General features: G+C 57.8%; 1 protein-coding gene and 2 pseudogenes across 1 annotated transcript, besides 6 other annotated features; all 3 read left to right on the top strand.

Annotated features, from left to right (window-relative positions):
• Positions 1–3,193: a mobile genetic element.
• Positions 1–20,018: a sequence feature (areas not merged during assembly with more than two copies in the genome that could not be assigned to a particular haplotype).
• Tc00.1047053504115.110 lies at positions 3,192–4,481 on the top strand (annotated as a pseudogene).
• Positions 4,540–4,571: a microsatellite.
• Tc00.1047053504115.100 (dispersed gene family protein 1 (DGF-1), putative) lies at positions 6,918–17,369 on the top strand (the record flags this gene model as incomplete). The annotated part of the gene is made up of 1 exon (XM_812629.1): positions 6,918–17,369. The coding sequence occupies one exon, from the start codon at positions 6,918–6,920 to the stop codon at positions 17,367–17,369; it is 10,452 nt and encodes a 3,483-aa protein (XP_817722.1).
• Positions 11,844–11,893: a microsatellite.
• Positions 20,019–20,735: a sequence feature (heterozygous, non-Esmeraldo-like haplotype).
• Tc00.1047053504115.90 lies at positions 20,351–22,234 on the top strand (annotated as a pseudogene).
• Positions 20,736–24,780: part of a sequence feature (areas not merged during assembly with more than two copies in the genome that could not be assigned to a particular haplotype) that runs on past the window's edge.

Raw genomic sequence — 24,780 nt, forward strand, 5'->3', positions numbered from 1 at the left:
TTTCCATTTCACCCCTCTCACAAGGCAGTTAGGTTTTCCAAAGGCATCAACAGACAGAGTGCATCTTTGAACATCAATGCTTCTTTTCTTTTTGGGCAGCAGAACAACAGCGAGTCTGCCGCTACATCTGGTTTGGTTGCTCATCTTCACTCCCCTCTTGATGCACCTTTTAATCTTACGGAACTGCTTGCTGCGTTACGTAATACGCCGTATGGCAAGGCCCCCGGACCGGATGAAGTCTACAGTGAGGCACTGCGACATGTTTCGTCAAAGGGCCTCCGATTCCTTCTTCGTTGCATTAACCACAGTTGGACGACCGGTACGATCCCGGTTGAGTGGAGACGCGCTACCATCGTTCCACTCTTAAAACCCGGTAAGTCGCCGGAACTGCTTGAGTCATATCGACCCATCAGCCTTACCTCCATCGTGAGTAAGGTTGCTGAGAAAATGGTACTGAAGAGATTGCTTTGGGTGTGGACGCCGCACCCCCACCAGTATGCATATCGTAGTATGCGTACCACGACGGTGCAGCTGGCACACCTGTTACACGAAGTGGAGCATAATAGAAATCATTACTTCCAAGTGAACCTTCCCAAGAAGAGCGGTATTGGCAACCAACTCCACTACAGACCCCATCGGACCCTGCTGGTGCTGGTTGATTTCAGCAAGGCTTTTGACTCCATGGATCATCGAGTCCTCAGTCGCTTGCTGGCTAATATTCCGGGGGTGGATTGTAGAAGGTGGCTTAGAAACTTTCGATGTGTTCGCTACGCGAAGACACGAGTTGGCCACAGACACAGCGATCGGCGTCCCATGCTGCGAGGAGTTCCTCAGGGGTCCGTGCTGGGACCGTATTTGTTCTCCCTTTACGTACACCCACTTCTCAATCTGCTGAACAGCTTTGCGGGTGTCACAGCAGACATGTATGCGGACGACCTCTCTATTATCGTTAAGGGGCAGTCCCGGGAAGACGCCATTCCCACTGCCAACATGGTTCTTCAAAAACTGCATGCGTGGAGTCAGGAAAATGGTCTGGCCATCAACCCGTCAAAGCGTGAAGCTGCTTGGTCCACACTCTCCACGCACACGGAGTCGGATTATGATCGTGAAGGAAGGTGGCCCCTGGTAGTGGCTGGATGTCAAATCCCAGTCATGACCATGGGGGCATCGCGAACTACGAAGCTTCTTGGCATGGATCTCGATCCACGACTGACGCTAAATGTGGCGGCCGCCAGGCAATGCGCTGCCACTTCGCAGCGGATATCGCAGCTACGCTGCATAGCGCACAAAGAGGCGGGGCCATCTCCACATGACCTACGCACGTTCGTCATTGGATACGGTGCTTCCAAATTACGCTATGGCAGCGAGCTCATATGGGCAGTAGCGACGGATTCAGCGAAGAATGAGATGCAGAAGACGTACGCAACTCTGGCACGCATTGTCAGCGGAGTTCCGAGCACTGTTGACCCGGAATCCGCACTGCTGGAGGCCAATATGCCGCCGCTCCACGTCCTCTGCCTGCGCGCGCGGCTCTCAATATTTGAGAAAACACGCGCATGTCAGATGGACTGGATGCGGAGACCCCCGCCTGAGCCACCGCCTCGCGCCGGTTTCCGCATCTCGCCATTATCTCGGGACGAGCTATATGCCTTCGTAGACGCATACACAAAGGACTATGGCATCACCGAGAGCTCACCACGCGAAGAGCGGTTCTTTCGCAGCTCCATTCCTCCCTGGTTTGCGGCCTCCGCTCACCGGGTCACCATCGGTGTGGAACTTCCGATAGACCACTCAATAACTGACGAAGAAGAGCTGATACGGGAAAAGCGCAGAGTCAGCGAAGAGGCTCTGGCGCTGCACAGCCATCGTTCGTGGATACTTGCGACCGATGGCGGTGTCGACGTTCCCAAGTCAGCAGGGGTTGGAATACTGCTTTCATCCCTCAACTCATCGGATATAATAGAAAAGGCCAGCATAAACTGCGGTGCGCGCCCATGCAGCTACAGGACGGAATCCCGTGCGCTGCTTCTAGCCCTAGAGAAGCTGATGATTCCTCGTATCCGCCACAGGCGTAAAACCCTGCTTGTGGTTACGGACAGTCAGTCTCTTCTAGCGGCTCTAAACAAGGGCCCGCACAGTCATACCGACTGGACGGAGGATCGGATCTGGCAGCGTCTCTTGACACTGACGTGTGCTGGCTGGTCCGTGCGCCTGCAGTTTTGTTACGGACATTGCGGAGTACATGCTAACGAGCCTGCAGATCAGTATGCGACGCAGACTATGGAAAGTGGACAATACACGGAGCAAGGAATCGCACCTTTATGGCACACGGATCTGCTGACATGTTTTACTACCCAGCTCACCAACAAGTGGCGTAGCACCATTCGTCAAGACACTCACCGCTACTTGCTTTGCGGCACAAGGCCATCAGATCTCAGCGGTAAGGACCTGATCACTCAGGAAGTTCTACACCGTCAGGAACTGGTTCACCTCGCAAGGGCAAGGTGCGGGGAATCTGAGCTCTGGGGCCGACTATACTGGGCCGTGAGAGATTGCACAAACCAATGCCGTTTCTGCAACATCTCGCCGGAACAGTCTACATATATGCGCTCTAACAACGATCCAACTGCACCGGGGACGGACACTGTTCCCCCGTCGGCGAGGGAGGAAGACGTCTCTCCAGTAAGGAGACGGACCCTCACACGCCGTCGGAAGGAGAAATGTCCGCACTGTGATTCTATTTTGACGGGATTCTCGAATCTCGTCAGTCACTGTCGGTCATTTCACCCGGAACATCCTCCACCGCTTCCCGAGCTCAAATGTGATTTCTGTGACATGGTTTTCCCCACACGGAGAAGCACCGCACAGCACAGAAGTCGCTGCGCACACAACCCAGACGCCACACGACATCTGAACAGCAGTGCCAGGAGGCGATCTCTGCTGCCGCAGGATCAGCCACCTTCCACAAGCACGCCAATCGGCCCGCAGGAAACCTTGCACCATCTGCTTCTAGAATGTCCAGGCACCTTGGCTGTGCGTCAACGGCTGGGCATTGAACAGGACCTTCGCCTCGGAAAGTTCTCTCAACGGCAGTTGCTTCATAGCAGGAAACTTTTGTCGTTGCTCGACCACCTCTTCGGCACTCAGATGGCACTGTATGGCTAGACGTGCTGGTAAGAGTAGAAAAAAAAAATATTGGGCCAATATCCCGTGAGGGTGATTACGCTGCCGCCAGTTCTCTGCTGGTGAAAAGTGAGGATGAGCTGATTTTACTGTACGAGAAGAAGAATGGTGATGGGACATACAGTCTTGTTGCCATGCGCCTGACTGAGCAGCTGGAGCGGATAAAGTGTGCGGTGAAGACATGGAAAGAATTGGACGACGCCTTGAGAGTTCCCACTGAAGGGCTGGTTGGTTTTTTGCCCAGCACATTGGACGGGACTGCATGGAAGGACGAGTACTTCGGCGTGAATGCCACAGTGGGGGGCGGAGTGACCAGCACGGAGAGCGGTGTGACGCTCAAGGGATCAGGGGCGAAGTAGCCTGTTGGCAGCATGGGGCAGACTGTGCCGTACTACTTTGCGAACAACGACTTCACTCTTTCGGCGACGGTGACCATCCACGAGGTGCCGGAGGCAGGCAGCAGCCCCATTCCTTTGATTGGTGCGAGGCTGAACGACACGGCCAGCACGGTGCTCTTTCAGCTGTCGTACACGAGTGAAAGAAATTGGAACTTCACACTTCCCAAGAAGGATTTTTTGGTGAAGCCGTCTGGTGATGTTGGCAATTGGGAAACAAACACGGCAATTCGAGTGACGGTGCAAAAGGATAACGATGATGAATGGTTCGTGTACGCTAATGGGATAAGAATATACGAGACGGATGAAGGGGAAATGGCTCAGGACAGTAACGCTGATCAGTTTGGTCCACACAGGATCTCACACTTCTTCTTTGGTGCGGGCGATAAGAAAGATGAGGGGAGTAGCCCTGTGACGGTGGCTGATGTCCTTCTGTACAACCACATACTGCATCGTGATGACCTCAGAAACCTCAACGCCAGGACAGTCCCTATTCGACATCCGGCTGCCGAAGAACTGGACACTGCGGTGGAGGTCACGGCGACGGAGGAAGAAAAGCAGAAGGTCAGACAACTGACGACTTCCCTGGCGGACGTTGAAGAGGCTCCAATTGCACAGCCGACTGATTCTCAGTCTGTCCGTGTTCTTGCGGGCAGTGAATCGAGTGCTGAGAATGTTACGGACGGATTGAGTCCACGCACTGCCGCCACAAATGACACTTCCGTTCCAGAAACCAATCACTCAGCATCCGAGGGCAGTATGAGTCCAGAGGACCGCCTCGCCCTGATCACCGACGCGAAATTGATCCTGCATGATTTACGTGGTGACAGCACTGCGCGTGTGCGCGTGTCTTGTGTGTTGCTGCTTCTTCTGGGACTGTGTGCACTTGTGGCATTCTTCTGAGCCGAAGAGTGTGGAATTGCGACTCCTCACGGAGATTGTGTGGCGCATTCCCCGCGGCTTCTTTTTTTTCTTTCTTTCTTTTTTTTTTTTAGTGTTTTGTTGTAATACTCAGTAATTCTTTTTTTCTTTTTTTTTTTAAATGTTTGGTTGCTGCCCACTGTTATGAGTGAAGTGTTTCCCTCTTGCTTGCCTCTGTTGCCCACACGCGGTGCCAGCCCTGCGGCTGTGCGTCCCACGGACTGCACGAAGGGAGGATTGGAAGAAAAGGCCGGATGCCGCAATGAAGTGTAAGGGATGTTGTGTGGGCTTGTGGAACAGTACAATTCCATTTTTTTGTTTTACTTTCCTTTTTTCTTTTTCGTTTTGGTGCAGGTAATATTTATACAGAACACACGGTCGTCTTGTGCTGAACCGGCACATGAAGTAAAAGTCCTGCCGAATCAAAATTTTTTTCTTTTTTATATTTTTGGGAATTTTCTGAACTCCCACCCTTTTGTTTCTTTTTTCTCTTTCTTAAATCCCCGCGGACTTTCTTTTCTCTGTGGCATGTCCACTGCCACTTTGTGTCCTTGTGTCCCTTTTCTTGTCCCTCTGCTGACCGTGCTGTTGACATGCCCCTATTGCCTCTTTTTTTTTCCCCCCGCTAGAGGCACTGATGTTCCGCGACGACGATTGTTTGTGTTTGCCTCTGCGATGTCAATCGATTGGCTGGACGCCGTGCCCCGGCCTGTTGAGTGCACTCGGAGGGGAAAAGATGGTGTGCGCCGTGCCTCACTGTGGGTGTGGGACGCCACCCGCCACAACCCGCTGTGGGGCGTACTTCCAATCCGTCGGGGCAGAGAGAAGTAAAGGACAGCGCCGTGGACTTGCATGCGCCCCGTCCCTCTCGTTGCGGCCGTGGGTCTGCTGTGCGCATGACTCTATCTTGCGGCGCGACGTGGATGGCGGTGCCTCTGCGTGCGTTGTGCGGCGGGCTTCTCTTCTCCACGTCTTTGCCCTTTTGTGTGTGGGAAGGTTGTGGGAGAGGATGTGTGCGGGGGAGTGAGTGTGGGTGGCTGCCAGCCTCGCCCCGCGCATTGGGAACTTCCATACAAGTGGCTTTGCTTGACGGCGTTTCGCGGCACCCAGGGTGTAGCGAGGAGGAGGATGGGGAGGGTCTGTTGTGGGCAGAAGGTGGATGGACAGGACAGTCCCCTTCCGTGTCCTTCCCTGTGCTGTTGGCAGCACATACTGAGAGCATAAATGTGAGCAATTACAGGATGAAGGTTTATGCCGCTTTGTGTGTGCCACTCCATCGTCGTCGTTGCACGCTGTCGTCACGGTGCGTTTTGGTGCGGTGCCGTCTGATGAGGGAAGAGTGCGATGCCGTGGCCGCTGCGCACCAAGACCATTTATTGCCTCTGCATCGGCCTTTTTATTTTTGCACTTGCATATTTTTCTTTTGCTTCACGATGAATTTGTTGGAGGGGCTTTGGCTTTGGCACCGTGCTTCATGGCGCTTTGCCTTTTGTGTCGGTTGCGGTTTTTCCACGCGATACTAAAGCGTTTGGCGGCCGAGGATTTGGATAACGTGCTCTGTGCTGCCCTCTTCTCTTTTGTCATTGCGGCAGCGGTGAGGCTCTGCGGCTGCGTGCTCGTCGCACGTGTCGCATCTCCCGCTGTTGCTCCCTTGCTGTGTTGGTGGGGGAATGAGCGAGCGACAGCGTTGGTGAAGTGGCTCCCCAGTGGGAGAAGGAAGGCACCGACCGCACGATTGACGTGGACCCTTGTCCCCCGTGTCTGGGTGTCGCCACCGCACTTCTTCATGCTTCCTTCTGTATGTGCCGTGTGCGCTTATGATGCCGCTGTTTGTTTTGAAATGCCGACCCACGTGAGGGAGGAACGCCGCCTTGACTGCCGGCGAACGGCGAGTCCTCCACTTCTCTCCCGTGTCAACATTACATCCTCGGACGCGCTTGATGGCCGCCGGTCGTAACGCTGCCACGTGGGTCTGTCTCGGCTCTTGTGTGTTCTTCACGGCATCGGGACTGCACTGTGGTGGAGCCTTTTGGTTGCAAGAGCGGTGCTAATAGTCATGTGTCCTTTTGCTGGGATGACACCACTCTGAATGGTGGCTGTGTGGGGCTGCGTTGGCGGTGGGAGGGCGATGGTGTTACTGGTGTGGTGGCGTCTGCGCTTTTTTTGTCTCTGGCTGTGCATTGGTGGGGAATGTCTGTGACCGGATGCCTCTGCGTGCCGCTGTGTTTATTTGCTGTTGCCGCTGCTTTCTTCTCCTCTGATTGTGCAGTTAGAGATAATTTTGCTTGATCAGCACATCTATCGTTTCAAGGCGTTAGGGATTAATTGCTGTATTAGGACTAGTAGTAGTGGGATATCGATCTATCGGAATTGTGTCGCTGGATTCGCGATCTGTAGGAAGGGATTTTGAAAGCTGGAATGATGGTCGACGGTGCGAGTGCAACACACCACAAGAGTCCTGCTGATACGTGTCTGGGTCGGAGGATGCGGTCTGCGGAGGGTGCGTGTCCGCGCAGCCGGCACCGTGTGCGGTGCAGGGCCATTGCGACTGTGCGTGCGGCGCTGCTCGTTGTGTTTGCGCTGGTTGCTGCTGCGGCGTGGATGCCCGCGGTGCATGCGGTGGTGTTGCGACTGCGGGGCGGCACGGTGGACAGAGCCATCACGGTTGGCCGCGCCGTGGACACGGTGCTGATGGACGGCGTGTCCATCACGAACGGTGTGGCTGTTGTGTTCGACGTTGCGGCGATGCTCCCCGGCGCGCTGCGCATCGAATTGAGGAACTGCGTGTGCGACGGCGGTGCGCAGATATACGTGCGGGGCTACAGCGGCGAGCCGGCGAGTGACCGGAGCCTGGAGGTGAGCGTGAGCGGGCTGTCCGGCGACTACTGCTCGCTTGTGTTTGTGCACAACCTGCCGGCACACACGAACGTGACGGTCTGTGACTCGACGATTGTGACGCCTGGACCGATGCGCTACTCCCAGCTGAGCGGGCTGACGGATGCGGTGGCGTCGCCGCTAGTGCTGCGCGCGACCTCGCTGTTGGAGTCGCAGCTGCGTGTGAGCAACACTGTGCTGAGGTCGTTGCAGGCGGGCGGGTCGGCGGTGTACGTTGGCGGCGGTGTGGACCTGCTGTTGAGCGCGGTGGTGCTTGACGGCGTGTCGCTGGAGGCGTCGGGCGGTCCGACCGCGTCCGCGATGCGTGTGGCGTCCTCGTCAATCCTCAGTCTGCGGAGCCACTCGGTGTTCTCTGTGACGAACGTGTCGGTTGTGAGCAGCGGCGGCGGCATTGTGCTTGGCGAGCGCCTCGCGGTGTCCAACTCGGTGCTGCGCTTCGTGGACGTCGAGGGGTCTGTCGCGTCGTCGCTGGTGCGCTGCGACGGTGGGACGGTCGGTGGCGGCGGGTGGCTGGAGCTGCGCGACGTGTGGGCGGTGGGCGAGACGTTGTCGGTCGCGTCGCTGTCGGGTGTGACGTTGAGCGGCGGTGCCGTGTCGATTGCGCGCTGCGCTGCCACCGGCGTTACGCTTGTCTCCGGACTGACGATCACGAGCGGCGCCGTGTCGGTGCAGTGCAACCGTGCCGGCGGCCGGGTGCTGCGGAGCAGCGGCGACTACCGCTTGGCCGGCCTGCCCTCCGTGAGCGTGGTGCCGTGCGACGGCTGTGCGGCAGCGCTGGCGTGCTTCGATGCGCTGACGGCGTCGTTCTCTGACTGCGTGTGCGGCTGCCGTGCCGGCGGTGTGGGCGAGGCGTGCCTGCCGTTTGACGTGCCGCATTCGAGGGCCGGCGGCGGTGGTGCGCAGGGCTGCGTGAGTGGCGTGACGCTGACGGAGTCGGTGACGGTTGGCGGCGGGCGTGCGACGGCATTCTTCGACTCGGTGGTGTTCAGCGGGCCGATCACTGTGGCGGTGGACCTGCGCTCGATGGACGCGTTCGCTGACGCGCTGAACGTGACGCTGCGCCACTGCGTGCTTGCGGACGGCGCGCAGCTGCGGATTGGTGGCCTCAGCGAGAGCACGTCGCGCCTGATGCCCCACGCCCTTGTCAACATGACGAATGTGACGTCGCTGGAGGGCACGATTGTGCTGCATGGCGCGATGCCGCCGAACTCGAGTGTGCTGCTGGCGAACTCAACGCTGCGTGCGACGGTTGGCGGGTCGCAGTACGTGCCAACAGCCCGTGGCCTTGCGGGATTTCGGTGTGGCCCCGCGCTTGTCCTGGACGGTGTCCGGCTACTGTCGACGCGGTTTGTCATGACGCGGTCGACGCTGGTGTGTGGCGGGGGCTCGTGCGCTGCGATACTTGTGGAGCACGGCCTCGTCGTGAAATTGTCCAGCGTCTTCTACATGGACAACTGCGTTGTCAAGTCGCGGGCGCACGTGATGTACGCCCTTGCGTCGGACCTGCGTGTTGTCGGCGGCTCCGTGTTCTCCATACAGAACAGCTCGTGGAGTGCGCCGAGTAGTAAATTCTACGAAAGTGCGTGTATGTTTAGGGATGTTGTGGTGACTGGCGGCAGCGTGCTGCAGATTGTGTCCAGCACTTTTCGTCTTGGCTTTGCCATGCTCATTGCAAACACGATGACCGTGAATGACGGCAGCTGGCTGGTGCACCGCAAAAACGAGTTCCGCACCGCCTACGTCGTGCACGTGCTCAAGGAGAACGGCTTGGCGTTCCGCGATCGGAGTGTGTGGTCGATACTTGACAACAACTTCACGTACGACTCGTACTCGTCGACCATCGCACGCATGACAAGCAACTGGTCACCACCATCCGACACCCACCCGATCATCTACGGCGTGTGCAACGAGGCAAGGGGCTCTCCTGTGACGGATTACCAAGAAGAGCTCAACATTGGAGCACCCGTGACGGTGTTGGACTGTGGTGCGTGCACCGTGGACGCCGTGTGCTTCGCTGCGAGGACGAGCAGCATCCGCGGCTGTGAGTGTGTGTGCGCTGTTGGCGGCTACGGTGACACGTGCCTGCCAGCTGCGGTTCCGGACGGTCTTGGGCCGCTCCCGCTCCCTGACGCGAAGGACACGGAGGTCCGCTGCGTGCACGGTGGCAGCATCAGCTCCGTGGACGATCCTGATCCCGGTGTGCGTGGTCTGTGTTTTGTTAACGTGATCTTCACTGCCGTGATTCTGCTGGACCTGTTGCATTTTGACGCACCTCAACATACACTGAACATCACGCTGCTGCAGTGCGTCCTCGTGGGCCTGTCGATCAAGGGGAGTGGTGCGCGAGTGCACGTGAAAGTGACATCCTCGATGTTGGATTCTGGTGCATTGGAGTTTGAGGGTGATTTTGGCGCGAGCTCCCAGATACTGGTGGCGGGCAGTACGCTTGTGACGACGTGGAGCTACGCCGTTGCCTTTCCGGAATTTTCTTTCGGTGCGAACTCGACGCTGCTGCTGCTTGACAACCGCATTGAGGGGAATAGGTACGCACTTAATTTCCCCTTTGTTGTTGTTGTTGATGGTGGCGGGGTCATTGTGAAGGGAAATATACTGAGGGCAGCGGGGAATAACGGTGCGGAATTAGCCATTTGCGTTCATGCTGTTGACGTGAAGAACGGCGGCTACATTGACGTGAAGAACAACACGATGAGAGCGGTCATAGGCGTTTGGTTTGTGAAGGTGGCCACTGTGAGCACCGCGGGGCTGTTGAGAGTAGCGGACTGCAGGTTCATTGGCAAGGAATATTTTTTTGATCCCGCGCTGGTGTATTTATCGAACTCTCTCATCCTTCAGGGTGGAGCTCAGTGGCGTGTGGAGGGCAACAACGTGAGTGCGGCCTCAGTATTAAGCATATCGCATCCCCAGCAGAAAATTAAGCTGTCGGGCAGCGGCACCACTGTGGTGCTTGCACACAACCGTCAGGTGGAAGGAAGTGCAGCCTTTGCCAAACTTCTTCCACCGAACACGATTGTGGCGTCGCCCGCGCGGTTTGTGGTGGGGTGCAACCTGCACGAGGAAGGGAGGGAGGTGTCGTACGACGGTGTGTTTCCGGAGGGCGTGGTGGTGTTCAGGTGCGGCACGTGCAACGACGACGCGGCGTGCTACATGCCCGGGACGGAGTCGGTGGACCGCGGCTCGTGCTCGTGCAGCTGCAGGGACGGATGGCATGGCGCGTCGTGTCTTCCCCTTGAGGTGCCCGACACGGTTGTGCCGCCCTTGCCGGAGAGAGCCGTCGACGGCGACACGAGCTGCGTGGTGAACCAGACGCTGACGAGCCTCACGCTGAACATGTGGAAGACGCACCACTGCTACGTCGGTGTGACGTTCAGCGGCGTGGGTGCTGCGCTGAAGTTTTTTTTCAACAGTATGCCGCTGCATCTCCCCATCAACATCACGCTCACTGGGTGCACATTCCGTGGCGGTGCCACGCTGCAGTTTTTTGGTGGTGCTGAGGCGGTCGAGTCATCCGGCGTCCTGGTCCGCGTGAGCCAGACGGTGATGCGGTCCTCTGTTGTTGTGTTTGCACTTGCCCTCCCGCAGCACTGCGACATTGCCGTCACGGAGGTTGACGCGGTGCAGTCTTCCGCAGTCCAGCTTTTTGACATTAGGATCAACATCTTGAGCGTATTGTTGCTGAGGAACGTCGTGTTGGTTGCGTCCTCGTTGTTGGTCAGCAACGTCAATGCGCATTCCTTGAGGTACGGCGGGTTTGGTTTGCACTCGGTTGGGACGCTGACGCTGGTGGAGGGCAGCTCGCTGTACGCGCGTTACTGCAGCTTTGATGGGTACAAATACCTGTTCTACGTGAATATCCTCATTGTCCGCAATCACTCTGTTTTTGCGCTGCTCAACAATACGATGTCCTCCGGGGCAGGCCTCCTGCTTCAGCAACACGGATTCAGCGTGTCGGATCACAGCGTGTTGCGCGTGGTGGGGAACAGGGGTTCCGTGTCATACGCTATTTACGCCAACAATTTGTGGACCGTTGAGCGGTCAAGCTGGTTGGATTGGCGCGACAACGACGTGGGTTTGGGTGCGATTTTCTACGACAGTGGATCCCCTTTTGTGGACATGGACAGCAGCAGTGGCGTGACGCTGACGGGCTGCACGATGGGCTCGACGGGGTTGTCGGTATCCTTGCTGAAGCGGGTTGACGCCGGCTACCGGTTTGTTGCTGGGTGTCTGACGGTCGCGGGACGCTTGCTGACGACGGCGGCAGAGCTGGAGCTGAGCGGCATCACCAACGTGACGACGGTTGCAGGGTGCGGGGAGTGCACGAAGGAGGGCGACTGCTTTGCCCCGCTGACGACGGAGGTTATTGACTGCAAGTGCCAGTGCGCTGCTGGAGGGCACGGCGATGCGTGCGTCCCGGCGCCTGTGCCTGCTGGCCCGCCGCCACCGCCCACGCCGCCAGTGCCGCCCACGCCGCCACCGCCGCCTGTTGGTGAGTGCATCAGCGAAGTGGTGTACCCCGAGGTGGTGCAGGCAGTGGGCGACGGGCTGTCGTGGCTGTGCTACCGCAACGTGACGTTCAGTGGGGGCGGCATGAGCCTGACGGTGCTGATTGGGGCGATGACGGGCGACGTGGCGAATGTCACGTTCGATGGATGCACGTGGAGGAACGGTGCCGTGCTAGTGCTGTTGGGCAACGCAGACGCCTCTGTGGGGGCACTGAACATTGTTGTCACCGGCAGCAAGTTCCGTGACGCGTTGCTTAGCCCGGAGGGTGTGTTTCCACCGCACACGAACATCACGATCAGCGGGAACCGCTTTGCGGTCACGAGGCTGATCCCTCGGCCGGGTTTGGGCCTTGGGAGGCCGTCGTGTGTTGCGTTGAATGGGCTGGCGATCAGCAACGACTCCGCGGTTGTGCTGAGCGGCAATGTGTTTCAGACCGTGAGGGCATCGTCAAGCGCCATTTGCGTCGTTGAATCTTCTCTGAGGGTGTCGTGGCACTCCGTGTTTGCGGTGGTGGGCAACACGTTTCATATGGATGGCGGAGACAGTAATTTGATATATTTTGAAGGACCTAGATACTCCTCATCGCTGAGCGTACTGAACAACTCCGCCGTGGTGATCCGAGGCAATCTTGTGTCGAGGCCGGTGCGGTACTTCATGTATTTTATTTTGGCATTACGTGTGGAGTCCTGGTCAGCGGTTGTGTTTCAAGGCAACGACATGCAGGGAAGCTTGGCTGTGTTTTATTCAAGTGACTCCTCCAACATCTACTACAACTCCTGGCTGCAGTTGAGCGGCAACCTTTGCCGCGTGCTCCCATCGAATGAGTTTGCTTTCTTTTCCTCCAAGGTGAATCTCCGCGGCTCCACGGTGTCAGTGTCCGGCAACCAATTTTTATCCAGCACGGTCTTGCCGACCGTTTTGCGGATACCCACGGTGTCCAGTGACCTCACAAACGGAGCTATTTTGGCTGCGTGCAACACTGTGAACGGCGGTGAGGAAGCGAACTACGTTATTCCGTCTGTGTACGATGCCACCTTCCTGACCTGCAGTGATCCATGCATCCTCGCGGCGTCGTGCTTCCCCGCGTACACGACGACGGCGTCGAGTGATGGCTGTGCCTGCACATGCGCGGAGGGCGGCCATGGCGATGCGTGCCTGCCCGTTGCTGTCCCCGAGCCACCGAGCACCGACGGCGCCGACTTGTGCGTGCGGGACGTGAGTGTGGATGTGGAGGTGAACGTCAGTTTCGGGACGTCGGTGGTGTGCTACGTTGGCGTGACCTTTGCGGCGGACGTCGTGGTGGACGTGGAGTCGATGTCAGGGGGCGTGCGCAACGTGACGCTGGTGAACTGCACGTTTTTGGGTAGAGCGAGCCTGTACGTTGTTGGGTGGCGTTCCGACCCGCCTGCTGGCGAGCGCGCCGATGTGTTGGTCAGCGGACTTGAGTCGCGCTCTGGCGGCGGCGTGGTGGTGGCGAACCGATTTCCGCCGGGCTCGCGCGTCACCGTGGTGGACTCGGTGCTGATTGCAGAGGCGCGTGTTGCGTACCGCGACGCCTACGGCCTTGGCGACGCCTCCGCGTGCCTCGTGGTGCACAACGTGAGTTTGACGGGGAGCGTGCTGACCATTGCGCGCACGCAGGTGGCGGCTGTTTTCCGCGACGCTGTTGGCGTGTTGTTTGTTGGCGGCGTGGCGCTGTCGTCGCGCGGTGCGCTGTACGTGGACGGGCTGTTGGTGCAGACGGCGCTGGGGCTGTGCGTGTCGGTGGAGGGCGGTGTTGCGGCCAGTGGCGGCTCCGTGGTGGCGTTTGTTGACAGCGACTTCCTGCTGTGCAAGCACGCGGTGTCTGTGCGTGGGGCTGTGAGCGTGTCGGGCTCCGCCGTGGCGGTTGTGCGAAGCGAATTCTTGTCGACGGGGGACTACGCGGTGGCGTTTTATTCGACTGTGAGCCTGGCTGGCGGGTCGATGCTGCTGGCGAAGGGCAACGTGCACGACGGCGCCTCGAGGGAGATGCTCCACGCCGCTGGTACCGTGACCGCTGTTGGGAGCACGCTGAGCTTTGTGCGCAACCGAGCGCTGCTGCCGCGGATGCTGTCGGTGAGCCTGTCGCTTGTGACTGGGGCGCATGTGAGGGTGGCGTGCAACGACGCTGGTGGACGTGTCCTGTCGACGGCGGAGGAGTACGCTGCGGCTGGTTTTGGTGACGCTGGGAGCATCGACGTTGCTGGGTGCGACGCCTGCGACAGGGACACGCACTGCTACGCGCCCGGGACGGCGTCGGCGGGCATGAGGAACGGTGTGTGCGTGTGCGCGTGCGGCAGCGGCGGGTACGGCGAGGTGTGCGTGCCTGTGGGAGCTCCCGCGCTGCCGCCCGCTGTGGGCACTGCGTCGAGTGCGTTCTTCCGCGAGGGCGTGACGGTGCGGTCGGTGTTCGTTGTGCCTGCCGGTGCGAGCGAGGTGACGCTGCGCCACGTTGTGCTGGACGGCGTGAGTCCGGTGCTCTACGTGCCGTGGATGGCGCGGGACGGCGTGCGGATCGTTGTGCAGAACGTGTCGCTGCTGAACGGCGCCGTGCTGTTCGTGATGGGCGGAGGAGCGTTGCGCGGTGCGGTGGCGGCGGGGAGCGACGAGGGCGGGCCGGTGGAGCTGTCGGTGTGCGATGTGGAGGCGCTGAACGGTGCGCTTGTGCTGACCGGCACGTTTCCCGCGGGGTCCGTGCTGACGGTGACGGACTCCCTGCTGGTTGCCACGAGGTCGACGCCGCTTTTGTATCTTCCTGGCTCGCAGTCCTCTCCGTACGCACCGGTGCTTGTGCTGTCGGGCCTGCGGCTTGTGCGGTCCGTGCTGGTTGTGTCCGGCGTTGCTCTCGTGACCGTGGTGACTGGTGGGCGGACGGTGGTGGTGGACGGCGCTGTGCTGGAGCTTGTCGGTGGCGGTGTTGCGCTGGACGCGGCTGTGTTCGGTGGCGACGTTGCATTGTACGCGAGTGCGCGCGTGGTTGCGTCGGGGGGCGCTGTGCTGCGCGTGTCGGGGAGCCAGGTGTACGCCGCGCATGGGCTGGTGTTCGACAGCGGGGCGGAGGCCAACGCATCCGCCGTCGTGGTGAACGACAACGCCGGTGTGCTGACGGATGGCGCGCTGCTGGTGCTGCGGGGGTCGGCGTCGTTTGCGTCCGGGTCGTGGCTGTCGGTGCGCGGCAACAGCATCAGCGGCAGGCTCCTTTCGGTGCCGTCGTACCCGCGCTGTGCGGACCTCGTGCAGAGCACGCTGACGCTCCATGGGAACGCTGGCAGCGGGACTGTCGTGATGGACGGCATTGTGGCGCTTGTGGGCGCCGGCCGAAGATTCGTCGTGGGGTGCCTGACGCTGAACGGGCGGGCGCTGCAGCCGATGCACTACAGGTCCGCCGGCATCATCGGGGAATTCCGCCCCGTGGCGTGTGGCGTGTGCGACGCCGACGTGCACTGCTTTGCTGCTGCGACGAGGGCGATGTCGGGTTCGTGCGTCTGCCGCTGTGCTGAGGGCGGGTACGGGCGCGACTGCCTGCCGGTGTACCTGCCGCACGTGGATGGGTGCAACCGCACGCCCGCTATGCCGCTGCTGAGCCACACGGCGACGCTGACGGAGACGCGCAGCCCGACGCCAACGTGGACGCCGAGCGTGAGCACGGCTCACTGCAGTCCGACGCAGCACGGGCCGACGGAGACCCTGCAGGTGACGGAGACGTTGGCGCTGTCGCCCACGCGGACCCCGACGGCGTCGGTGAGCAGCACGCTGTGGTGGAGCGAGGTGGCGTGCCCGACGCTCGCTGTGACGACGACGGCGGCTGGTGGGAGCCTGACGCAGAACGACATCCGTGGCGGTGGGAGCGCCGTCCCGACGCGGCTGATGGTGGCGCTGCCGCCGCCGTTTCGGTGGGCACGCGACCCGCGGCTCGGCACGCACCCGAGCTTTGTGCCTGTGTCGATGGCGCAGCCGAGCGGGTTTGGCGGTCCGTGGGGAGCGATGCTGCGCAACGCGACGTGGGTGCGCAACGCGACGAATCCGTCCACCGTCCTGGAGCTGGCTGTGCCCGTGCACCGCGGTTACTTCATTGTTGCCGACGAGACGATAGTCATTCGCTGCGACGCTGTGGCGGTGTCCGGCGGCTGCAAGGGCGTGCTACTTGGTTCCTTCACGATCAGGTCTGACACGCTGCCCGCCGCTGCCAGCGCCCTCTCGGCGACCACCGGCGTTGTTGCGGGTGCGGCGGCTGTTGCCGTGGTGGTGACCGGCGGGCTGGGCTCCATTCTGGAGATGCAGGCGCTCGGCATGTTTGCGAGGATGTCGTGCGCCTCGGCGCAGGAGCGTGCGAGCACCGTTGCGCTGCCGTACTTTCTGTCGGTGTTTGCTGCTCTTGACCCGCTGTGGATGGTGGTGGGCAACGCGCTGCTCGCCGCTGTGTTTGGGTGCGTGCACTGCGGTGTGACGGCGGCCTTCCAGCGGTGGCGCGGCGTGGACGCGGCGAGTGCGTGGGCGGCGATGCGCTTCCCGAGCCTGACGTACGTTGTGGCGCACGCGATGCACCTCGGCATATTCTTCGGCTCCGTACTCGCACTGGCGATGCCCGGCGCTCGCGTGCAGCACCGCGTGGTTGGTGTCGTTGGCGTGCTGTACGGTGTGGCGTTCCCTGCTGGCGTGTGCTACTTGATTGCCCGCCACGTGGGCGCGAGTTTCACGAAGTACTGGCAGTTTTTGAGGAAGCCGCTGCACGAGCGCCTGCTGTACCCCGTTGGGTATTGGCACCCCGCGGCGCAGCAGCGGATGTACGGCGGCATGCTGACGAGCATGAGGGACAGCCACGTGTACTGGTGCGTGTTCCAGCTGTCGGTGCTGTGTGTGGTGTGCCTGATTGCTGCTGTGCACCCGCCCGTGGGAGGCTGCCACGTCCAGTACTTCTGCATGGCGGCTGTGCTGCTTGCGGGTGCGGGCGTGGTTGCCTTCACGAACATGATGCGCTCGGCCTTCCTGACGGTGATGCACACTGCGAGCCTTGTGCTGCTGGCGGCGCTGTGCGTGGTGAGCGCGGCCAACCATCTTGTGCCGAGCGACGGCGGTGCGAGGGCGTACGCGGCGATCGTGCTGCTGCTGACGACTGTGGTGCTTGCGGCCACTGTGTACAGTGTCGTTGTGTGGTACGTGGAGGACCGCCACTGGCAGGAGCTGCGCGAGCCGCGGCGTGGAGGGCTGGAGGCGCTGTTGCGCGATGACGAGGATGGCGACGAGGACACGCAGAAGCCGCACGACATGACTTCATCGTCGTACGCCTCAGGCACCACCGCTGCGTCGTCGTACCAACCACCAGGACTGCCGTTGCACCCTATGGCTGGTGACACCCGCTCAGACACTCTGAGCCTGCTTGACCGTGCATGCAGTGCGAGCCGCAGCGTTAATTATGCCCCTCTGGAAAGGTGAGGGTACTCTGCTTGCCGAAAGAATTAGCGCAGTTTTTGCTTTTGTGGTGTAAAGACCCCGACCCCAACAGCAGCGTTAAGCGGCGAGAAGGCGCAAAGCCCCTTTGCGGATTCGGCATAAAGTGGATGCTTCTGGCAGGGATCTTCTCCCTTCCTTTTTTTATTTATGGATTGATTGGGTGGTTGATTTGCTGCTTTTATTTTATTTTACCGATTATCGACGACAACGGATTATCGAACTATCACGCCAGCCTGGGGCGGATGCGTAACGGGTGTGTGTTTTACGCTCTTCGCTTCAGCACCGAATATGGGGACTGCTGCTCTCTTTCATATCTGTGCTTAGTAATGAAGACGTGCTTGACGATGGTGGCTGGTGTGCGGGCCATAGGATGCATTCAGGAAAACGTTAGGGAAAACAATCGATGAAGCCCTTCTGTGACGCGTCGCCTCCTGGAGGTTGTGAGTGTGCGTTGCTGGCTGACATGAGGGAGGGCGTGGGAGCCACGGCTGTGCAGCTGCGCAGCCACCCATCGGACTCCGCCCCGACAGCGTCATTGATTGTTGGTTTTTGTTGGTTTGTTTCTATTTTTTGTGCGGGTGCCTGCAGTGACTCTCCCTCCTGTACCACGATGACTGTGTGGGAGGGCATGCCTGCCGCTCCTTATGCTTCTGATGTTGTGTCGAAAGAACAACGAGAGAAGGAACGACGAATTATGCGGAATGGTGTATTACTTTGTGTATGCATATACCGATGTATTCTTTTGGATCGCTCTTGTGATTCCTTCTTTTTTTCCTTTTTTTACATTTTTACACGCGTGTTTCAATGTCGCTTTGGTACGGCCACAGGGGTAGCCTGAGTCGCGGGTAGTTTTCTTTTTGGTGTTATTTCCTGTTAGGCGCTAACGTGGGCACGTTTGTCAGGCATCCACTTCCCGCAGCATGGTGCTTGATATTTTGGAGTCATCCCAGTTGTAACGCAGGCGCCACCGCCGTGGCACGCATGAGAAGTAGGATGGAACGCGGGGCAGCGGAAGATATTGTGCTGCACATGTGTCTGTTGCATTTGTTCTGTTGAGGAGGTCTTGAATTTAGAGGAAGAGGGATGAACACTGGACGATTCTGTGGATTGGAGGTGTTATCACCCTTTTTTTTATTGTTGGTATGGTCTCTGGTTCCCACCCGTGTATGCCCCGATTTGCCTCCCCTGAGTGGAGCTGCGCCATGGCCATCCTTTTGGTTGTTTGCGGGAGGAAAAACACATTGCGGGTGACGAAACCACACGTCATGCATGCGGCGTCCAGGGAGGTACGTATTTGAGGTGGAGTGCACATATTTGGATGTCATGTGAGACGAAACGGGGGTTGACTGTCCAACCGTCGCTCCTTTTCGGGAGAGTGTGCTCCTCTTTTTCATTTGTTGCCCTTTTGCGACAGTTCAAGGCGGGATTGGGGAGCACCGTCCCACGAAAGGCCTTGCGCACATACACACTCTCATGCCACTGTCGTTTCCGAATTTGGGAGTAAAACCCGAATTCCTGCTGCTTTTGCATTGGTGCAATTACCTGTTGATTAACTGACGCCATCCTGTCCGGCGTGTCACTTTGATTGGATTGTGTGGGATTGCTCGCCAATACCGTCGGACAAAACAGGCTGACCTTTTCACGTGCTTAGATGTCTTCCTGCGCGCACGTTTTTTTTTACGTGTACTGTTGATGTGCACTCAAACAGCAAGGTGTCCGGAACTATGCGTGCGTGGAATTCTTCCTGCCATGTGGACTGCGGGCAACACCGCGGGGTTGTCACTTTAACTCCGCAGAGTTGTTGTCTCTCTTTTTGGGGGTTGGCAGGGAAATTCCATGCCTTCTGCTACTGCTGGTGTGTTCCTAAATGTTGTCACTCCATGCGAATAATGTGCTTCAGCGAGTGAGGGGATTGTTGGGTTTGTGTGCACTCTGATTCTGTTTTCTACTTTGTGCGGGCACGCAATACTTGAGTGGTGGGAAAATGGAGCGGGGCGATGCATGGCTGCGTCCACACCATCGTTCAGTGCACGATGGTGTGGTGCACATTGTGGTGTTGCCTCTGCGATGTCACTGCGGTTTCCTGTGCGGCAATGGTGGTGGGTGGAGGAGAGTGTTGATCCGCGGCGGGACGGTGGGATCGTGCCTCCTTTTCTCTTTGTTCCTTTTATTCTTTTGTGAAGGTGTGCACTTGTTTTTGGTGTCGGTGATGGGGCAAACAGACCGAGAACATGAATAAAGCAAAATAAAAAAGGGCGGTAGTGTGGCGGTGTTGTGGTTGCTTGCACGTCTCGGCTGCTTCACCGACAGGCGTTGCAGTGTGGCTGCATGGCGCACCGACTACCACTCCGCCGTGCGAGTGCCACGCCCAACGCCATTGGGACAGCGGGAATAAACAGCCGCGACTGTGCTTTGGAGCCAGCGGCACCTGCTGGCCGCAGTTGGGCGGTGCGAGTGGGATGCTTCATCGCACGGGTGTTGTGATGGCACCTCGCCGTGGCATCCCCGGTGATGGTTCCGACGCCGCAACTCGCAGAGGGGTGGAGGGAACGAGGCGACCAGAGTGGACCATGAGCAGCAGCTTAGAGGAAATCCTGCTGGAGAGAACTGCAGGTACAGCCAACATGAGGCTGAATGATTTTCTTCCTGGGGAATTGGGCGAGGAGTGGGTTAAGAATAAAAATGGCGACGACTCCATGGAGATGTTTTTCCCTGAAACCCAGGATGTTTATCCAGGACGAAGTGTTATTGGGCATGACAACGGCATTGCCGTGTTGCGAAGTGCTGGATGAGGAAAATACTGTTGGAGGCTACATATAAACTTGAAGGAGGAGGTGCTTTCTCTCTTGAAGAGTGGGGGACCTTGAATGGAAGGATACGGTCACTGCTCTTGCAAGGGGAAAACTACACGCAGCCTTCTCTTGAGCACTGAGGGAAGACGAAAAGGCGAAGCATGGGGCAGAATGAAAGTGAGGGAACCGGAATGGAAGTGAGGGAGGGGAAACCGCCGCAGTCATGGAGGGACAGGCAGTTGGCGACACTTTCGAAAAGAATGACGGTGTGCAGCAGTCCGTCCACCACGTCCCAGGCTGATGGTGCTCATCTCGGACAAGGAATGGCCGTGCTCGGGGGTAGTGGGCAGATGCATTCGTGACTGCCATGTGAACTGCGAGGTGGAGCGTGTGTGGCAGACAGTCAAAGGCGATGCAACCGAGTGGTTCAGCAGTCACGACGGGACCGACTTTGAGCCCAAGAGGCGTGTGTTGATTGCGACGCTTGTGATCGGGAAATCGATGAATGCCGGTTCGTACTTCCACTACCAGCTGCTGCACTACGATGCGGAGCAGCTCCCAATGCTTGCGCACTTTATGGTGAGTGGGACTTATCTTTTGGAAGAGACCTCCAGAACGGTGTCAGAATACATGGGTGAGTCCAGCATCGTAAAGGTTGTGAAGGGACTGTCTCGGCGTGGGGTGAAGGGGTGTATTGTCTACGACGCGGCAGAGACGGACAATCGCCTGTCTACTTGTTTGCCTCCTCTTGAATGGGGCATGCTAGTTGTGACACCGCCAGAAGCAAAGATACACGGACACTGGGCGAGCGAAAGGAGAGCCGCACGAATTGTGATGACTTTTCCTGACGAAAGCGATGCGAAGGCAATGTGCGATTGGATGTGGCGTGATCAGCCCGTGCAGCAGCAAGCGGAATAGTGGCGCGAGGTGAGGGGTCACATGTATACAGCGGGACCGCTTCTTCGCGACATCCTTCGCGACATTATACTGCACGGATTGAGAAGTGCCACGGCGCTGTGGATGGGACGAACTTCTCGAGAAGCAAGTATTACTTTGGTTTTTGTATATCCAAAGTGTGGGATGATAATACGGAGCTCGAATATGTTGCGAAGATTTTCCGAGTACGAGGAGAGCGCAATGGCGAGTTGTCTTTCAATGCACCGATATCTGCCCACCTCTGAGGTAAAATATTACACGGGTTATCAAAGTTAGTGCGGCCGCATGATTTTAATTTGATCGTATGGAGGCTCAAGGATTATCTCATATCCGAAAACCTTGTGAGGTGTGCCGTGTTTGCGTTTTTGAATGGGTCTTTTGTGGGTGCAGTAATAAGAATTAAACTGAGGGAGCTGAGGCCACCAGCACGACGTCCGTCACACCGCTGTGCGTTTTAAGCGTACTCACAGGAGGGCCCCACCAGGAAGTATTTTTTATCGTCGATGGAATACCGTTGCGAGAAGATTGATGTGGAGTGCGGGGAGCTGTACATACCGGAGGTTGAAAAGTTTCGGATGGTGGACGCTTTTTTCTTTGTGGACTCAAATCCAATGACGCTGGTTTGGCTGCGGATGGCTACGGCGGGTGGGCATCACACCACCGCCAGCACTGCGACGCAGTTCACTGAGTGCCTGGCGGCATATTTTAATGGTTGGGAGGAATTATCCCGAGACATGTCGTGGGAGATTATTTATGTGCAGCACGCAGACAGCACGTCGATAAATGACTGGCGGAGATGTGATGTTGTCAATTCCAATAATGTGAGCCGCGATGAAAGCCGAGAGATTGCGGCGTTCTGGGAGGAAGAGGTGCACTAGTAACAAGTGTCAATATCATTCTAAGACTTTAGAGGATAAGACGCTCACCGCAGTGAGGAATAACCACCGAAATAGGAAAACAAATTGGGGAGGGAAGGAGGCAGTTTTGATTTGTGGTAAGGAAATATTGTGGGAGTTATATATTTTTGGATACTTGTGTGTGCATACGGTGCAGGTGCACCAGCACCAGGTGACATTGTTACAAAAAGGTCTCAAAAATGACCAACGCTATCGAACATAACAGTGACAGAAGAAATTAGGGAGGGAAAGGGGTTGTTTGGCTTCTGGTGAAAAAAATTGGGTGGTTTCCGCATAGTATGTTAGTTGTGTGAGCATACGAGGCACAATTGGAGAAGTACCCCGGTATGAGGGAATCATTGTGGCTGGCGGTGTCACGGCGTTATTGCTGCATTGTCCATTTTCTTCTACTGTGCTCTGATTCCTATCAATAACAGAAGTATCTTAGCGGGATGGACGAAGGATAAGGTCTATTCGAGAAATGGTGTGCTCCGTGTGACCGCATGTACTGAGGCGCCGTGTCATGGGTGGATGAGGATCCGCTTCCGCGCGTGTCTCTTTGGGTGATTGCTCGCTTGGTGTGCGTTGTGTGTTGGCTGCGGGGTTGTGGCGGTATCCCGTATTGCCGGGAGAATCCAGGAGCCAGCAATGTTTCCCTCACGGGGTTGTTGTTGGCGCAATGCAGACGTCATCTACAAGCGTCCGGACCAGCTGCGTCGTGCCGGGACACAGTTGTGGCACCACGAGGTCTGGGGGCACGTGTTGCCGCAGCGTGGGCCATGGAATTGAAAAAGCACGAGGGAGGACAACAGAGGCACAACTGTGCGTGCTGCAGCAAGTCGGCACTGGAAACTGAGAGGGTGTGCCCTGCGCCTATTGCCAAGCACACTCATAGCCGCGTTTTGAATGGAGCGTGTTGTTGTTTCTCTGAAGCGAGCTCCGTGCGTCAACGCGACAGGGAAACACGGTTGGCGGTGGCAGGAGTTCTTTCCGGAACGGCACTGGAGTGCAGGGTTCCCAGAGTCTGTCGCTCGCCAAGGTGGGAACGGCTCTCAAGGACTGTCTCGAGGCTGCTTCTCAATGCCGTTGTTGTTGTTGACGGCCAATCGCTGATGGGAGAGCGAGAGATAGTCAGCTGTCGTGTGATTTCTCACAGTGGCACCCGTTGGAGCGATGCATGTGTGTTTGCCTTGCGGATGTGGTGTTTTGGATCCCTATTTCACGCTATTCGGTGGCGCAGAAGTGGACGGGGAAGTGATGCAGTCACGAGCTGCACGGGCGTGGTGGATACCGTTACACGAGCCTGTGGATGATCCGAGCAAATCAAAAGTGTACCATGCGGTTTGGGTCTACAAGGAAGGAAGAAGCACCGGGCAGCTGAGGGGAGTTGCAATGCACGCGGCTGCAGAAGATGAAATGCGTTGCTGAGTTCACGTTGACTGCCACTTTGGGTGCTTTTTCTGGAGGCCGTGAATCCTTCCTAATTTACTTGGAGGTGCTTGATGACACCAGTTGTGGAAGGCATTTTCATTTTCATACGAGGATGGCACACTGGAGACAAGGACGAAAGAGAGCGACGTCTCGCCAAAAGAGCAGCTGCTGGAACGTTGACGAGACTCGGGATCGTTTGCACGGCCAGCCGCATGCCCTCTGCAGGATTTTCCTTGAGGCGTTCATTGGCGCGAGAGTGAGGTGCACGCACGGAGAGGCACCGCAACAACCGTGTCGTTGGTTCTCCGTTGCACGAATGAGACGACGCATGTCAGGCGTGGCAGGTGACGTCCCCTGCGAACCTCCTCCCTTCTGTTTCACACCTTGGCATCTTCTGCGCTGTGAAAACCGCTCCCATTGGCCGTCTTCTGTGACACGAGAGCCGCCTGTACTCCTCTCCGCCGCATTGCAGAGTCGTGAGGAGGGCCTGAGGGTGCGTTGAGGAGCCGTGTGGCCTCTGCGAGCATGTCCTCTGTTTTTCTGAGGCGTTGAATTTTGTATTACCGAAACGCACCTTGAGTGCTTGCGTTAGAGGCATACATAACTGAGGGACAGGCGTGTTTGTGGAGGTGCAGGAGGGCCACGCCATTGGGAGGAGGAAGAGTGAATGGGTGAGTGGGTGTGTCTGTGGCCCACATGTGGTGCCCGACTGGCGCTTCACGTTTTTTGGTGCTATTATCATTCGCATCCACAAAGAATGGCATTGGGTGCTGCTTTTCCCAACTCTCTTACTGTGTCTGTGTGTTGCGTGTTTGTGGGCATGACTCTTCTTCCGTGCTGTGCATTTGCTGCGTGAGCTGTCGATGGTCTGTGTGAAATATGTGACGATTTGCGGCATTTTGTTGGATTGCGCTTTGATCTCCGCGGGATGACGGCCAGATTGGAGGCGTTGCTTTTTCTTTACTGTGATCACGTGCGGTGTTTATGGGAGACTTCTCGGAGAAGCGCTAGTCGACATTCTTGTGAAGCTCATGTATGATGCCACATTATTTATTGACGTGGAATGAGTTGGGGTTTGCATATAAGCTCCTGTGCATTCTTGCTGTGGTGCTCCTCATGCATGGCCCATGAAGACGACTGGCTGAGAATTGTCAATGGGCTTCTCGTTGAGCCGAGGGGAGCATAGCGTTTTGTCTGCTGATTGAGAGCCCGAGCGTTACAGATGATGCATGTGGCAGGCAAAACCTTGTGCATGGCGGAAGGAGCAGACGAGGGGCTGATTGTTTGATTGTCGCTGACGAGTCCTGCCTCACTGCTTGGAGGGGGCTGTTGTTCGCT

Source organism: Trypanosoma cruzi, genomic scaffold (genome assembly GCF_000209065.1).
Source record: "Trypanosoma cruzi strain CL Brener 1047053517191 genomic scaffold, whole genome shotgun sequence".
NCBI lineage: Eukaryota > Euglenozoa > Kinetoplastea > Trypanosomatida > Trypanosomatidae > Trypanosoma > Trypanosoma cruzi.